This window comes from Gopherus flavomarginatus, chromosome 11 (assembly GCF_025201925.1).
Source record: "Gopherus flavomarginatus isolate rGopFla2 chromosome 11, rGopFla2.mat.asm, whole genome shotgun sequence".
In the NCBI taxonomy this organism is placed as follows: Eukaryota; Metazoa; Chordata; order Testudines; family Testudinidae; genus Gopherus; species Gopherus flavomarginatus.
Window position 1 is genome coordinate 17,072,589 of NC_066627.1, and position 12,509 is coordinate 17,085,097.

Here is a 12,509-nt window from a genome sequence, read left to right on the forward strand (position 1 = left end):
TCCCAGGCAGCCAGATGCGAGGTCAGACCTCTGTGTCCATGGATTGCTGCAGCTAGAAGGGCGAATGCAATCCTTCGGGTGAGAAATAGGGGTGCAGCACTGCAATGCATGGACCCAAAGAGCCAAAGGTGTTAACATGACCCTGAAAGAGTCCAACAGTCAATAGTATTAATGAGGGTTCGGGGTTTGGTATCCAGAGATCTCAGCCTGCTCTATCTCATGGCAAACCACCGCTCTGGATATTGTTTAACATGTTGTTAAAGCTCAGAAAAAGAAGGACAAACAGTCAAAGAATGTAACACAGCTTTCATTTCAATGGCATCCTTTATTCCCCTTCACAGAGATTTTAGAAAGACCCCTGCCCTCCGTTTAGCAGGCTTTGCGATGGTATAAAATATGGCCGTGGCTGTCTCCACTGGAGAGAAAGGCTGCTAGTAGTGTGTGTGTCTGTGTGTCTGTGTGTGTGAGAGATGTGCAGGAGAGTGTCTCTGGGTGTGTAACACAATCCTGGTAGAGTTTGTGGTGCCAGGGGAGTGTTACGGAGCTGACTAGACACAACACCCCAGCACATTGTGAAATCTCATCCTGGATGGCCTCTGGTTGCCTGCGACACTGGCTCTCCTCCAGCCCGGGATATCCTCTGCCCAACCTGCCAACCCTGTGCAGTGTCACTGAATTGAAATAAATTGTATGTTTGCGTGTGTGCAAAGTACATGTGTGTGTATGGCTGTTTTGTCAGTGTGTTTATGTCACTCTGTACCTGGGGTGCATTTGTGCCTGTGTCTGGCTGATCTCGGGCTTTCTCACCAGCGATCTTGTCACCATCTGATCCCCTGTTATAGTAGGGGAGGCCAGGCTGGGAGCAGGGAGATCCAGGGTAGGCCAGGCTGGCTTGGCCCAGGGGGATCCGGGGCAGACTAGAGTGGCTGTATACACTGTCCAGTCTGATTGTGGATTTCTTCTCTGTCTTTGCCTCCTGACCTGCTCGGACTCTGCAGATAAAGACCGGGGAGGGGCTGGCTCCAGGGGCCAGTTCCCAGCCACCCCTCTCCACTGGCCCCAACTTTGGAGCTCTGCCAGGTCCTCTCTGCACCGGCTCCTGTCCTATTCCCCTGCAGTGTCCTCTGTGCTCATGGACTCGGGGCTTTGACACCCCCACAGTCCTGGGGAAGGCCCAGAGCTGGTCCTACTGGGGCTGCCCATGACCCCGTCAGCCTGGACTGGCCCCAGCACATCCTGGGAAGGGAGTGAGACCCAAAGGCCCGTCCCGCACTGCCCAACCCCACTAGCTCCCTGGGTGTCAGTTGGTGATTGGGCCATTACTGGATCCCTCCCCATGGTCTGGGGCAGGTTGATCTCCCTGGGACGGAGGGAGGGGACACGCTGCACACGCAGGCGAAGTTTCACAACCCGGAGGCCCGTGGGCTGAGGCTGGGGAAATCGGTGAGGCTGGGGGGTGTGGAATTTAGGTAGTAAGAGCTGGGGGAGGCAATGGGAAATGTCATGGCAAGATACCCACTGACGCAGAGCCCACCTGGTAGAGCTGAGAGCGAGTAAAGAGGATATGTTCCTGGCTAAGGAAGTTTCTCACCCACAGCCTTTGCAATGATGTCCAGCCAGGCTGGCTGGGACCCTCCTTCCGGAGGCAGACCAAGCTGAGCTTCTGACCTTAAAGTCTATGAGTCTGTGAGACTATGAGTCTCCTCGGGGAAGGATCAGGGTGCGTCTCAGTCCCTCTGTGTCACCCCCTGGCCCCTTTGTCCATACCCAGAACAGGACATCCCTGCCTCTGCAGGTTTCGTTTCTTCCTGGAGCTTTTCCTTCACTTCATACCCCACAGCTCAGTGTCAGACTCAGCAGGGCAAACAGGCCCCAATGAGAGCCCTAAAATGCCCCCATCCCCCCAAACACACCGACTGGTTCTGCACTGACAGGAAAGTATTTTATTGCAAGAAGCAGCAAGGAAAGAAAACTCAGTGACAGATTCCAGGGTCCGGCCTGGGACAATCTTCTCCCCACAACTTGCCCCTGATATCCAATGGGGGAAGGGGGTCTGGCTGTAGTGAATGATGGCCACTCAGCAAAGGGGGTGCTGGGCTCAGGCTGAGGGTCTCAGTGCCAGCTGGGGGGCGAGGGTACGGGGCTGGGTACCCAGATTTTCACTCGTGCGGATGGGAACCGAATGCCCAGTGTGGTAAATCCTCCCACAGTCCCAAAGCTGCCAGCCTGCAGGATAAGGGGGAGACACTGAATGTCTCTGTGGAGACTTATGGCGGGTGTTGTGCAGCAGGGGCAGGGATGGGACAGGAGAGCCCCCAGTGATGGGGCTACCCAGAAGTGAAAGAGGAAGTAGGGAACCCCCTGCTCCCAGCCCATTGCTGGCGTCTGAGATCTACAGGATTCTGAGGAAGTGCACGGGCCGCTGCTGCTGGTTACAGGTCACGCGGATCCTGCGGGTCTGGGGTATTTCCCTGTAGATATAGCGTGGTGGGAGGCGGGGGTTGAACACCAGCTGGCACGTGGTGAGGCAGAAGGCTGTGAGGCTGTCGCACTGGTTGAGGCTGGGGTAGACGCATATCCGTGGGCGGCTGCAAATGGCTCTGACCTGTCTGGTGGGGGCATGGATGAAGGTGTTACTGGGTCTGCAGCCAGGGTGGGTCAGGCAGAGGCAACGCATCATGACGTTGCAGTAGCTCTGCCCTTGGGGGGGTCTGGTCTTGGGGAAATCAACGTGTTCACTCACAAACCGCTCATAGCTGTTGGGTAGTACAATGTTCTGGGCTAGACAGATGGCTAGCAGGACGAGGGTCAGGAAGAGCAAGGGGCAGGATCCCCTTGGGGCCATGGCTGTGTCTGTCACTAGATCAACCTGAGGTGGGGTGTGGGGTGTGAAATAGATGGAGACAGCGTGGAGTGGGGATTTGCCTTCTCCATGGAACCCCAAACCCTCCCCTGCCAACAGATTCTCTTTCTAAAGCCTGAATAACCCTATCGAGATGAGGACCTATTTGCGCTGAGCTGTGCAGAGACCTCAGCCAAGATCAGGGCCCCGTTGTGCGGGGTGCTGGACAGACCCTGACAAAGATCAGGGCCCCTTTCTGCTCAGAGAGTCCCAGACACAGAGTGAAATGCAGACAGAGCTCACGCTGCGCAGGGAGCAGGGAAGGAAAGGGTTCTTCTCCCCCCTGTTACAGGTGGGAAACTGAGCAGGGAGAAGTTCCAGTTCGGGTCTTCAGCTCCCTCTGGGGAGCCCAAGTCCGATGGACACACCCCAGGGTTTGGCCTGGAGACTCTGGGGGGCCTTGGAAATCCACATCCTAAGAAACAGGGAATGAACCCCAGGCTCCTAGACCCAGTGGAGACACAGGGCGAGCAGAACAGCTGGCCAGGAAGTGAACTGTCCTCATTACTGCTTTGTCTACAATGTGTCCAGTGTCCTGACTCCCAGTCCCAGCCACCTTTCCTGTGACCACTAGACCCCTCTCCCCTTCCAGAGCTGGGGTGGGAACCCAGGAGTCCTGACTCCACATGTCCCCCCGTGTTCATCTCACTCTCTTGCCAAATTTCTGATCTCATTCCCCAGGGCTACTGCGGAGTCACTGCCTAAGTGCAATGTGGTCAGGGCCGGATTCTGCTCCCAGTCCCCCAGAGTCAATCTGCAGTGCCCCACCCTCTGCGTTTGCCTCCGGCTGGGTCTGTTCTCAGCTTCCCAGAGTCCTGGGGTTCCCGTCAGAGATGGATCCAGCTGCCAGCAGAGCTGAGTATCTCTGTCTCCTTCCCCTTTGGGTGTCATTATATACAGCCCAATCAGGCAGTTGGGGTGCAGCAGCCCCTCCTACTATGGAGACCAGAGATGCAGAATGAGACAGTGATTTTGGGGGGGAAGCGGGCACAGGGCAGGGTCCTGAGACAATGTGAACCTCACAGCCCCAGTGTTTGGTGCACCTGCCTCTGTGATCCTCAACCCAGTGTTTCCCCAAGAATGGAAATGGAACCCAGGAGTCCTGACTTTCAGCCTCCCTGAGCTCTAATCCATGAGATCCCACTCACCTCCCAGAGCCAGGTTCAAATCCAGGAGTTCAAACCCAGGTGCCCCAGTGAAGCCACCCCATTACAGATTTAACCTGGGTGCCCTGGATACCCCATAACAACAACCCCAAACTAGACCCTGCCCAGGGTCCCTGAACAGATCCCTGAGCATCAAGAGGAGCAGTGACCCATCCGGGGGAGGGGCAGGCCTGGCCTGTACCCAACAGATTCTTGGATCACAATCCTGCCCCTCCTCCCGGTTGCACCTGAGCCTCAGGGCCAGGGGGAAGGGTGAGGGCTGGGTGGGACATGGGGGGGAGGGACTGGCTGGGGCTTGGTGTCATCTTTCCTGGGGCTGCCCCCTTCCCCCTGCAGTGTGTGTGTGTGTGAGAGAGAGAGCAGCGTCCAAGAGTGTTTGTGTCTGAGCCCTGCGAGAGTGGGTGTGTGTGTATCTGAACAGCGCAGGTGAGTGTGCATGTGAGCAGTGTGCAGGAGTGTGTGTCTACCAGTGTGTGAGGGTGGTGTCTAACCAACGGCTATGAATGGGGGTGTGAGTGTGTACGTGTGTGAGAAGTGAATACGGGTGTGCATATTTATCTGAGCGTTTGTGTCTGTGCAGTATGTGTGTGTGTCTCTGGATGTGTAACACACGCCCTGGAGAGTTTGTGGTGCCAGGGGAGTGTTACACAGCTGAACACACACAACCCCCCAGCACAGTCTGTAGCCCTGTCCTGGATGGCCACTGGCTGCCACTAACACCCCACTCGGGACTGGTTCTCCTCCAGGCCGGGGTATCCTCTGCCCAACCTGCCAGGTCTGTGCAGGGTCATTGAACTGAAATATATTGTGTGTGTGTTCAAAGTGTGTATGTGTGTGGTTGTGTTGTCAGTGTGTTTGTGTCACTCTGGGCCCAGGTCGCATTTGTCCCTGTGTCTGGCTGATCTGAGGCTTTCTCACCAGCTGACTTTGTCGCTATCTGATCCTCTGATATATCCTGTTGAAGTAGGAGAGGCCGGGCTGGCTGGGCCAGGGGGATCTGGGGAGGCCAGGCTGGCTGGTTCCAAGGGGGATCCGGGGGAGGCCAGGCTTAACCTTGGCCAGGGGGATCTGGGGCACACTGGGGTGGCTGGGCCCAGGGGGATCCAGGACAGGCTGGGCTGGGTGGGCTAGAGGGATCCAGGGGAGGCCGGGTTGGCTGGGCCAGTGGGATCCAGGGGAAGACAGGCTGGCTGGTCCCAGGGGGATCCGGGGCAGGCCTGACTGACTGGGCCAGGGGGATCCAGGGCAGGCCGGGATGGCTGGGCCCAGGGGGATCCGGGACAGGCCGGGGTGGCTGTGCCCAGGGGGTTCCAGGGTGGCTGGGCCGTCTGGTCCCAAGGGGGATCCAGGGCAGGTTGGGCTGTCTGGACCAGGGAGATCTGGGGCAGACTGGGCTGGGCCCAGGGGAATCCTGATGGGCTGGGCTGGCTGTCTCCAAGACTGGTTCCCAGCCATCCCTTTCCACTGGCACCAGCCATGGGGGCCCTGCCAGGCTCCTCTGTGCTGGTTCTGTGCCCTTCACCCTGTAGTGTTTTCCGGTGCTCATGGGTGTGGGGCTTTGACACCCCCACAGTCCCAGGGCAGGCCCAGATCTGGTCCTAATGGGGCTGCCCATGACCCCCTCAACTTGGACCAACCCCAGCCCATCCCAGGCAGTGAGCAAGGCCCAGGGCCTGTCCCGTGCTGCCCAGCCCGCTGGCTCCAGGGATGTCAGTTGGTGGTTGGGATGTTGCAGGTGTCAGATACGATCCCCTCTCGCCCTTGTGGTCTGTGGCAGGCTGCTGTCACCACGATGGTTGGGAAGATCCTCCAAACACAGGGGAAGTTTCCCAACTCTGGGGCAATGGGCTGAGGCTGGGGAAATCAGCAAATGGACGGGGTTGAGGGGTGTGTGACTTTAGGAGGAAAAAAGATTCCATTGAAGGCCCTGAAGAGATGGTGGATCAGAAGGAAAAATACCCCAATTGAGGCCACATTACTGCCAGACAAAGCCATGTGGATTGTTCAGTGAGCTCTGCTCCATCAAACAGCTTGTGTTTCAGTGCAACCAGATGTGAGGTCACACCTCTGCCATCGCAGATTGCTGTGGCTAGAAGGTGGAATTCAATCCTTGAGGGGATAAACAGGGATGTAGCGCTGCAATGCATGGACCCAAGTAGCCTAAGCATGACCCTGAAACAGTTCAACATTTGTAATGAAGGTTTGGGGACCCAGAGCTCTTGGCCTGCTCCGTCCCATTGCAAACACACCGCTATGGATATTTGTAAACCTTTTGTTCAGGCTCAGGAAAAGGAGGACAAACAGTTGAAGCATGCGACATGTAAAGTATCAAGCCTGGCATTCATTTCAAGCACCATCTTTGTGACACAGTAGTGAGTGGGGTGGATTGACCTGGGAATGTCCTTTAGTTTTACTGGGACTATCTGCATGGGGGAAGGGAGAGCAGGGGATGACTTTAGGTGAGGGATGGTACCTGAGCCTGTAACCTGAGCCAGGAAGGGGGATGGGACGAGTTGACACCTTTCCCCGGGAAACTGGACAAAGGGAGAGGGGGAGGGAGGGAGGGAGGGGGAAAGAGCCTGCTGGAGGGGCTTTGGTTTCAGTTTTGGGCTGACTGGGAAGAGGCAGGGAACCCCAAATCTGGAGTCTAACATCCTTGCCCCCAGAGGGATCTGGCTGAGGGGTCCTGGTTGTACCTACAAGCCCTGCTTGGGACTGTGTTCCTGCTGTCTAATAAACCTTCTGTTTTACTGGCTGGCTGAGAGTCACGGTGAAGCGCAGGAAGTGGGGGGTGCAGGGCCCTGACTCCCTCACACTCCGTGACAATCCTTTATTCCCCTTCTCTGTAGCTGCAGAGAGGTTTTATAAGGAACCCCTGGTCTCCATGTGGCAGGCTTTGAGATGGCATTAAAGATGATAATCGGTGTCTTCTTTGGAGAGAAGAGCCATTAACTGAGATTGGTTGGAGCTGTCGCGGCTGCTATTGTTAAAGTCCTATCCAACTTCCTTTAAGACAAAACAAGACAAACACACAAAAGGGGAGAGAGAAGAACAGCAAAGGGAGAAATGCAGCTTCTGTCTCTGATGTTGACTCACACGGGCAGGTCTGGTTTGGTCAGAACATCTCCTAGGATGAGGGTGAAGATGATCAGGAGATGTTGGGGGTGGCAGACATGATGGTGGAGCTTGTTGCATCCCCTTCTTTCAGTCAGTCAGTGTTGTGCTAGCCAGGGTCTCTTTGTGAGGACCCCAAAGCGAGTTATGCATGGCACAGCCCATCCCCTCCTTATTTAATTCACCAGTTAGGCCTAATTTCCAACACACAAATATCAATTCACCGATTCCCAGTCCCACACTTCTCCTGTGTACCAGGCAGGCTCTTAACGCAGGCCTCGAGTTATACGGGGAGACCCTTTTGTTTAAACTAATTCACTCTCTGTCTTCCTTTTGTGTCCTTTCCCAACAGCATTTCCTTTTATTGTGTTACTTTATGAATTTTTCATTCACTTTGCACTGTTGAGGTCACAATTAGGTTACATTTGTAGCTCTAGTTATCACAACAACGGTTAGTCTAAATTTGGGGTCTAGCGGGTTGTTTCTGCTGGAAGGAGGAATTGGATGGAGTTATGCATTTCTTTGTTTCAGTCCTGTTTATTTAGAAATGCTGTACAAAGTCCTATTTCCCTGCATACAGGAGGAAGCAAAGAACAGAAGACAGTTTCTTTGCTCACAGTTCCAGGCCCCTTTCCAGACAACACTCTGCTCAAAATCTCTCTCTCTCTAGGTTTTTCACTGGGCCACGTTCCCAGAGCTTATTCTAGCTGTGTCTTTGGCTTTCTGATGCTTCTCTGTCAGCTTCTCTGCTGTTTCTTCTACTTCTTTTACAGATGTACTTCCCCTCCACCAAACAATCCCCAGCAAAACCACTGCTCCCACATATACCTCACATGTGCTTGCATTTTGGGTGGAGGCTGCTATTGTTTCAGCTAGCTGCTTCAATATAAGAGCTTAGCTATTTCTTACATTTAATAAATGATGAAGCATGTCTGATACACTGATCACTTCCAAGATTTAACCTAATCCACAACAATGCCCCTCGGCCCCATCTTAGCTTTGCTCATCGTCTCAGTGGAGCCTAAAATGAGGACCTCCTAAACAACCCACCCCAGACAGAGACAGAAGAGACATAATGTAACAAATTACAAACTTCACTATTTGCATAGTTACATGTGGCCAAACTTTTAAAGGTATTTAGGCACTCAGATGCCTAAGGGTTTTGAAAATCCTACTAGGCCACTAAATACCTTTAAAAACCTGCCCCCTAGTATCCTTCTGTCAAGATATTTTCACCCCCTACCCCAGCAAAAAAAAAAAAATTACTGCCTGATTTCCTTTTATCCATAGAATCATAGAATATCAGGGTTGGAAGGGACCTCAGGAGGCCATCTGGTCCCACCCAGTCTCCAACTAAATCATCCCAGCCAGGGCTTTGTCAAGCCTGACCTTAAAAACCTCTAAGGAAGGAGAGTCCACCACCTCCCTAGGGAACCTATTCCAGTGCTTCACCATCCTCCTAATGAAAATGTTTTTCCTAATATCCAGCCTAAACCTCCCGTACTGCAACTTGAGACTATTGCTCCTTGTTCTGTCATCTGCTACCACTGAGAACAGTCTAGATCCATTCTCATTGGAACCCCCTTGCAGGTAGTTGAAAGCAGGTAGTATCAAATCTCCCCTCATTCTTCTCTTCTGCAGTCTAGACTATCCCAGTTCCCTCAGCCTCTCCTCATAAATCATGTGCTCCAGCCTCCTAATCATTTTTGTTGCCCTCCGCTGGACTCTTTCCAATTTTTCCTCATCCTTCATGTAGTGTGGAGCCCAAAACTGGACACAGTATTCCAGTTGAGGCCTCACCAATGTCAAATACAGGGGAATGATCGCGTCCTTCGATCTACTGGCAATGCCCCTATTTATACAGCCCAAAATGCCATTAGCCTTTCTTGGCAACAAGGGCACACTGTTGTCTCATATCCAGCTTCTCGTCCATCTTGCAGGGGCTTCTTTCTGCAAGTCCCTGAGGAACAAATGTCTATTGTTTCTGTGAAATCTGCTGGCTGAGGGAGATCCCACCTATTGGGGGTCTAAGGGAAAACTCATCTCTGTCACAATGTTTCCAGCCTCCATTTCCCCAGCTGTGATCCTTGGGATTCCAAGTTTCTCACTTGATCTGTATGTAATTCGAAAAGTACCCCAAAGCTGGTGAAGAATTCATTCATTAGGATCGCGGCTCCTGTCGCAGCCCTTTGATTTCTGATTGTGTAAACCTCAGGTCAGTCTGCAAAGCAGTCCATAGCTCCCAGCAGATATTGACAGCTGGCATCTGTCTTAGACAAGGGCCTGAGAACATCAAAGGCAGTGCTCTCCATTGGTGCCCCCACGAGACAGTGCTGCAAAGCGGTTCTCCCAGTTTCAGGGGGAACCATCTTTGCAATTCATGCGTCCCATTTTTTATACCACCCTTCCACATCCTGCCTGCATTTCACCCGCTACAAATTCTCTCTCAGCTTGGGTAAGGTTTTTGCAATCCCCAAATGTCCAGCACTTTTAAGATCACAACATAGCCTCAGAACTTCCTTTTTCAATATATCTGGTGCAACCAGTTGGTCCCTGTAACCATCACCTGCTGGTTTCTCCCATCTCCTAGACAATAGGCCATTTTCTAGGTCTGCATTTCCCCGGAAAGCTTTGACCGCGGGATTCTTAGGGGATACCAGCTTCCCCAGTGATGGCATTCGCCAAATGATTTTGCAGCCATGCACTGTGCTGTATCCAAATCTACCCTGTGGAAGCTTTTAATTACCCAGTGACAATTCCTGCAAACTCACGTCCAGCGTTCCAGTTGATGAACAGTGACATTCGCACTTGTGCAGATTATGGGACGAGAGGAGTCAGACGTCACTCCCTCAGTACCCCCATCCCCTGGAGAAGCCAACACCTTGCTCTCTTGCCTAGAGCGTGTTTACAATTAGCTGCCCCTGCAACAGTGTTTTTTAATACAGCGAAGTGTAACTAGATACATCTAGGATCACAGAATGTCGGGAGCACTTATGGGACGGGGGACTCTATCCTGGGAAGCCGTGACTCTGAAATAGATTTGGAGTCATGAGGGATAATCAGCCGAACATCAGCTCCCAATGTGACTCTGTGGCCAAAAGAGCTACTGCCGTCCTGGGATGCATAAACAGGAGAATATTAAGTAGGAGCAGAGAGATTATTTAACCTCTGTATTTGGCCTTGGTGTGACTGCTGCTAAAATACTGTGTCCACTTCTGGTGCCCACAATTGAAGAAGGATGTTGATACGTTGCAGAGGGTTCAGAGAAGAGCCACGAAAATGAATAAAGGATTAGAAAACCTGCCTTATAGAGATAGACTCAATGAGACCAATCTAATAGAACAAACAAAGAGAAGGTGAAGGGGTGACTCAACCACAGGTTGTAAGTATCTCCATGGGGAACAAATATTTAATAATGGACTCTTCAATCCAACAGAGAAAGGTCTAACATGATCCAATGGCTGGAAGCTGAAGATGAACAAATTCAGACTGGAAATAATGTGAACATTTGTTAACTGCGAGAGTAACGAACCATTGGAACAATTTGCCATGGTGGAGTCTCCATCATCAATTAAATCAGGAGTGGGTATTTTTCTAAAAGATCAGCTGTAGGAATATTTTTGAGGCAGGACTCTGGCCTGTGCTATACAAGAGGTCAGAGCAGATGATCACAGTGGTGCCTTCTGGCCTTAGAATCTATGAATAGGGCCCTACCAAATTCATGGTGCATTGTGGTCAATTTCACGGTCATAGAATTTTTAAAATTGTGTATTTCGTGATTTCAGCTATTTAAAACTGAGATTGCATGCAGTTGCAATTGTAGGGGCACTGACCCAAAAAGGGGCTGTGTGTGTGTGAGGTCGCAATGTTCTTGTAGCGGGGGGTTGTGGTACCTCTACTCTTACTTTTGCGCTGCTGCTGGCGGCGGCATTGCCTTCAGAGCTGGATAACTGTAGAGCAACAGCTGCTGTCTGGGAGCCCAGCTCTGAAGGCAGAGCTGTCACCACCAGCAGCAGCTGTGCAGAAATAAAGATGACCTGGTATGGTATTGCCACCCTTACTTCTGTGATCCTCCTACAGAGCTGGGCCCTCAGTCAGCAGCCAATGCTCTCGGGCTGCTCAGCTCTGAAGGCAGCAGCATAGAAGTAAGGATGGCCTGGTATGGTATTGCCACCCTGACTTCTGCGCTGCTGCTGGCAGGGCATCCCCTTCAGAGCTGGGTGCCTGGCCAACAGCCATCGCTCTCCAGCCACCCAGTTCTGAAGGCAGTGCAGAAATCAGGGTGACAATACTGTGACCCCCCTAAAATAACCTTGCACCCCCCTGCAACTCCCTTTTGAGTCAGGACCCCCAATTTGAGAAAAGCTGTTGTCTCCCATGAAATCTGCATAATGTAGAGTAAAAGCACACAGAAGACCAAATTTCATGGGAGGAGACCAGATTTCATGGTCCGTGACGCATTTTTCATGGCTGTGAATTTGGTAGGGCCCTATCTATGAACAAGGGCATCTGGACAAGGTGTTGACATTCCCAGGCCTGGGTGGGATTGTGAATTTGTATCACTGCCGTTCCTCTTCCCACCTGGCAAGCTGCCTCTCAGATGTCTGGAACTGGAAAAAGGCATTACAGGGAATCATGGTCTGTCGTGGCTGCCAACTTCCTCCCATGTAAATCATGATGAAAACGTAAACGTTGCTGCTAGCTCCTTTCAGGTGACGCAATAATTTCTCTCAGAAGAACTCAGGCTTGGGCTGTAATAAGCCACCATCCTCTCTAGTCCTTCGTGCCGTTGTGTCATTTCTGCCCTCAAACTGTAGGTGCCAGCCTCGGTGTGCAATGCAAAAGGGATTTTGAAACATGGATACCCAAAGAGAACAACTCCCAACGGCTCTGTTCAGCTCTGCAAATGCTACCTCATTCTCTGCTGACCACTTGGTTCCCTTTTCTCTCCCAGCAGATGCAGCAGTTTGCAATGTTGGCTGCCCCACAAATGAACCTTCTGCAGTCAGAGCAGAGCTCTGCAGAGTTCACCACAGCGGCCAGTTGGCTAGATCTGCCCAGCCTCAGTTTTTCTTTTCGTCAGTGGAAATTCCCTCCACACTGAGGGAATTCAGGATGATGTTGTGAAGGTCAAGGCTATAACATGGCTCAAAAAAGAACTAGATAAATTGATGGAGGATATTAGCCAGGATGAGCAGGGATAGTGTCCCTATCCTCTGTTTGCCAGAAGTTGGGGATGGGCGACAGGAGATGGATCACTTCATGATTACCTGTTCTGTTCATTCCCTCTGGGGCACCTGCCACTGGCCACTGTTGGTAGAAAGGAT

General features: G+C 52.2%; 1 protein-coding gene across 1 annotated transcript; it reads right to left on the bottom strand.

The window, feature by feature from the left end:
• Positions 1 to 2,392: 2,392 nt before the first annotated feature.
• Positions 2,393 to 2,845, bottom strand: LOC127031303 (ribonuclease-like). Its single transcript, XM_050918053.1, has one exon. It carries the CDS (start codon positions 2,843 to 2,845, stop codon positions 2,393 to 2,395), a length of 453 nt encoding a protein of 150 aa, XP_050774010.1.
• Positions 2,846 to 12,509: the final 9,664 nt, after the last annotated feature.